We start from the raw sequence: 3,117 nt of genomic DNA, 5'->3' as shown, positions 1-3,117 counted from the left end.
ACCTTCTTGTTCATTGCCTTTTCCCAGCTCTTCGTGGCAAAAATCTTATTTAGATGCTGTTATGGCTATCTTTGTCCTAGTGTCAGCCCTTATTACCCCTCAGTTTGAGTTTAGATGTTTGGTTGTTTTGGTGTTGTTTTCCTAGCTAATGAATATACCTTATAATTAATGTTTTAGAATTATCACTTGTGGATGTTATCTTTTCAAAATTATTATCAATTAAAACCTATGAAAAAGATTAAATAGTAGGTGTGTATGCGGCAAACTGAAGTTACTTGTATGAGTATGTTTGTGCTAGCTTAATTCTCTCATATAGTTTAGTAGTTACAATGAAAATATAGTAGCCTAGGTGTTATGTGCTGACAATTGAAAAGTATGTTTCAGCGAGTTTGAGTCTTAATCTAGCAACCAGGTTTGTCTCTGCCTTTTTTATAAAAAAAAAAAAAAAAAAAGTCAGATGGCAGAATTCAGTCTGCAAGTTCATTGGGCCAGCATTCAAATTTATGACTTTGCTCTCTTTCTTGCAAAACCTATTTGGGTGAAGGAGTTTCGTGTCTAAATGCATGACTGTAAGAACTATGCAACTGTAAGTCTTATTTGCAGTGCTTCAGAATTCACTGAACTTTCAAGAGTCGTACGATTTGAGGGGAGAGAGGATGTTTTCATTGGTTTGTTTGTAAGGGTTTTTTTGCATTTAGGGTTTTTGGTTTTTTGGGAGTTGTGATGGTTTGGGAAGTTGTGTATTTTCTTTTGGCTTTTTTTTAAAGTATGACCCAGGGCTAGATCAAAGTCTCTGAATGGATAGATTATACGTACCATGCTACAAATTTCCTTTTTCTTTAGATAAAGAAATAATAATTTTCAGAAAGACTACGGTCCTTTCTACACTTGGCAATTTGCTTTCAGCATTTTCAAAATGCAAGATCACAAGCAAATTGGAGCAATGTAATAAAAAAGGTATTTTCATCTTGCATACAGATAACAAAACGGAAAGAGGGAGCAGCTGAGTGGGAAATCTGTTTTTCTGTTTTCTGCTAACTGTAATTGCGTTGCAGTCATGTGAAAGGTCTGGCTCCACAGGAATTACTTTTAGTGAACAGCTGGTGACCTGGTTTGATTTTCTTCCTTTGAAGCACCTGGAAGACTCCAGTGAGAATTGGAGTGTGACAAGTTAGCAGAGGAAAGGAGTTGTTGTTTCCATTCCATGGATCCCTTGGGTGCTCCTTCCCAGTTTGTGGATGTTGACAGTCTGCCAGGCTGGACTGATGCCTATGAGGCTAAGCAGCTGGATTCTCACCAAAATCCTGTTGAAAAAGATCGAGTTGATGTTAGATCACCTTTTCCATACAGGAAAGATATCAATGCAAAAATAATCTTATGGTAAGTTCCATGCAACTCTGGTGTGTTTGTCATCGCTTCTCCATTTACTGCAGGATTTGATTGCCTCATATAACGATCACTGTGGGAGAACAAAGCCTTTAAACCTTCTTTTCTTGAATCAAACATTACAGAACTGGGAAGTAAATAATCTTGTTCACTGTAAATCTGCAAGTCTGAGACTTCGCTCCACCATAGGTTATAAATTGCACAATCATAGGCATTCCTTGATGCAGCAGGCTGGAGCTGTACTTCCTACTGTCATACCATATGCGTAATATCAAAACATAATTGGGCACTTTGATACAATTTATTAAATTAAGTATATTAAAAAAATATACTTGCGGTCAACTAGCTTTTTTCTTTCTTTGCTGGCTTTATTCTGCATTCACTTTTCTGGTTTACATCAGTATTTCTTTCATGTGGTTCTTGTGGCTTGCTTTGGGCTCTTCCCCCCACCCCCATTCTGTGTTCTTTCTCCACCAAAATCTATTGACAAAGTAGTGTGCTGAGGTGACCTTACTCCATCAGTTTTTGTTTAACTCTTTGTTAATCAGTTGTGAAGAGAGAAGGATTTCTTAGGGACACAGATTCAGGGATCAGCCTGAACCTCTTCCTGGTTAATACATGCAGGAAATGGGACTGTCCATGGATTGCCTGAACCTGATTAAGTAAAGAAAGAGAGAAGTAAAAGGTTAAACATCTCTTACAACTTGGCTGTAATAAATGTGTGCAATTTCAACTGTTATTTGAATCTCTCCCTGTGCGTGGGAATCTCTATTTCCCTTCCTATGGTCTTTGATCCCAAAATCTCTAATGGCTGCCACTGTGACAAAAAGCAGATCAGAGTTCTGCTACTCTGTTGTCTCTTATGCATCTCTGCTTTGTTTATCTTCTGCATGTCTGATCCTTGAATAGCAGAATGAACACAATCAATTTGTGGGTTCACAATTTCAGAACAAAAGCAATGAAAACTTGTCTAGCTGCAGTGTCAGCCTAGATCCTCGGTGATCTGAGGAAAAGCAGCAGCAGTAAGGTGCCTAGTGTGTATGCAAACCGGAAAAAGTACATTGGAAAAAATTGTTGAAGTTTTGAAAGCAATATATCACAAGGACTGTTCTGTTATCTCCAAGAGAGAATACATGTTTTTTTGGAACATATTACACTCCATGAGTTTAACACACTGCTTCGTTAGCTAAACTGCCCTACATACAACTACAGCACTGCCTTTTCTCCGTACATCGCTAAGTTACTGTTGAGGCTGGGAGTTTTTAAGAAAATGATAGGCTGCATGCAGTCTGTCTTCATCAGTTAGAGGTAAAGGATGATTCTGCATGGTGAGCACGTCAGGGTATGCTACACTATGTGGGCACTGAAGTACTGTTAATGCTTTCCCTTTAACTTAGCATTTCTTTGCTTGTCAGCACTTATTTGAGAATACCCTGCTTGATCTTACGTTTAGCCTGCAATAAACTGTTTCCTTGTTTCCTCAGGAAAGGAGACGTAGCATTATTGAACTGCACAGCCATAGTAAATACCAGTAATGAGTCTCTCACTGATAAGAATCCAGTATCTGAAAGTATATTCATGCATGCTGGGCCTGACCTGAGGGATGAACTCCAGAAGCTCAAAGGTAAGTGGCTGGAGCCATTTTTATCTTATTGAAATCTATTGTCTTTGCATAGCACAAAGTATCAGGATTTGGGCATAAACTAAAATCGTGGTATAGCACTCCCCCCC

The 3,117-nt window shown here is 38.5% G+C and overlaps 1 protein-coding gene across 1 annotated transcript in view; it reads left to right on the top strand.

The window, feature by feature from the left end:
* The first annotated feature begins 1,132 nt into the window (after nucleotides 1-1,132).
* GDAP2 (ganglioside induced differentiation associated protein 2) overlaps nucleotides 1,133-3,117 on the top strand; it is a 23,534-nt gene continuing 21,549 nt past the window's right edge. Inside the window, exons 1-2 of the mRNA XM_009697103.1 lie at nucleotides 1,133-1,380; nucleotides 2,871-3,010. Coding sequence (XP_009695405.1) covers nucleotides 1,205-1,380; nucleotides 2,871-3,010 — 316 coding nt within the window. The 5' untranslated portion in view covers nucleotides 1,133-1,204. The remainder of the gene's footprint in view (nucleotides 1,381-2,870; nucleotides 3,011-3,117) is intronic.

This window comes from Cariama cristata, unplaced genomic scaffold (assembly GCF_000690535.1).
Source record: "Cariama cristata isolate BGI_N322 unplaced genomic scaffold, ASM69053v1 scaffold30983, whole genome shotgun sequence".
NCBI lineage: Eukaryota > Metazoa > Chordata > Aves > Cariamiformes > Cariamidae > Cariama > Cariama cristata.
Note: the sequence above shows the minus strand (reverse complement) of the source record. Positions and strands in the feature narration are given on the sequence as shown.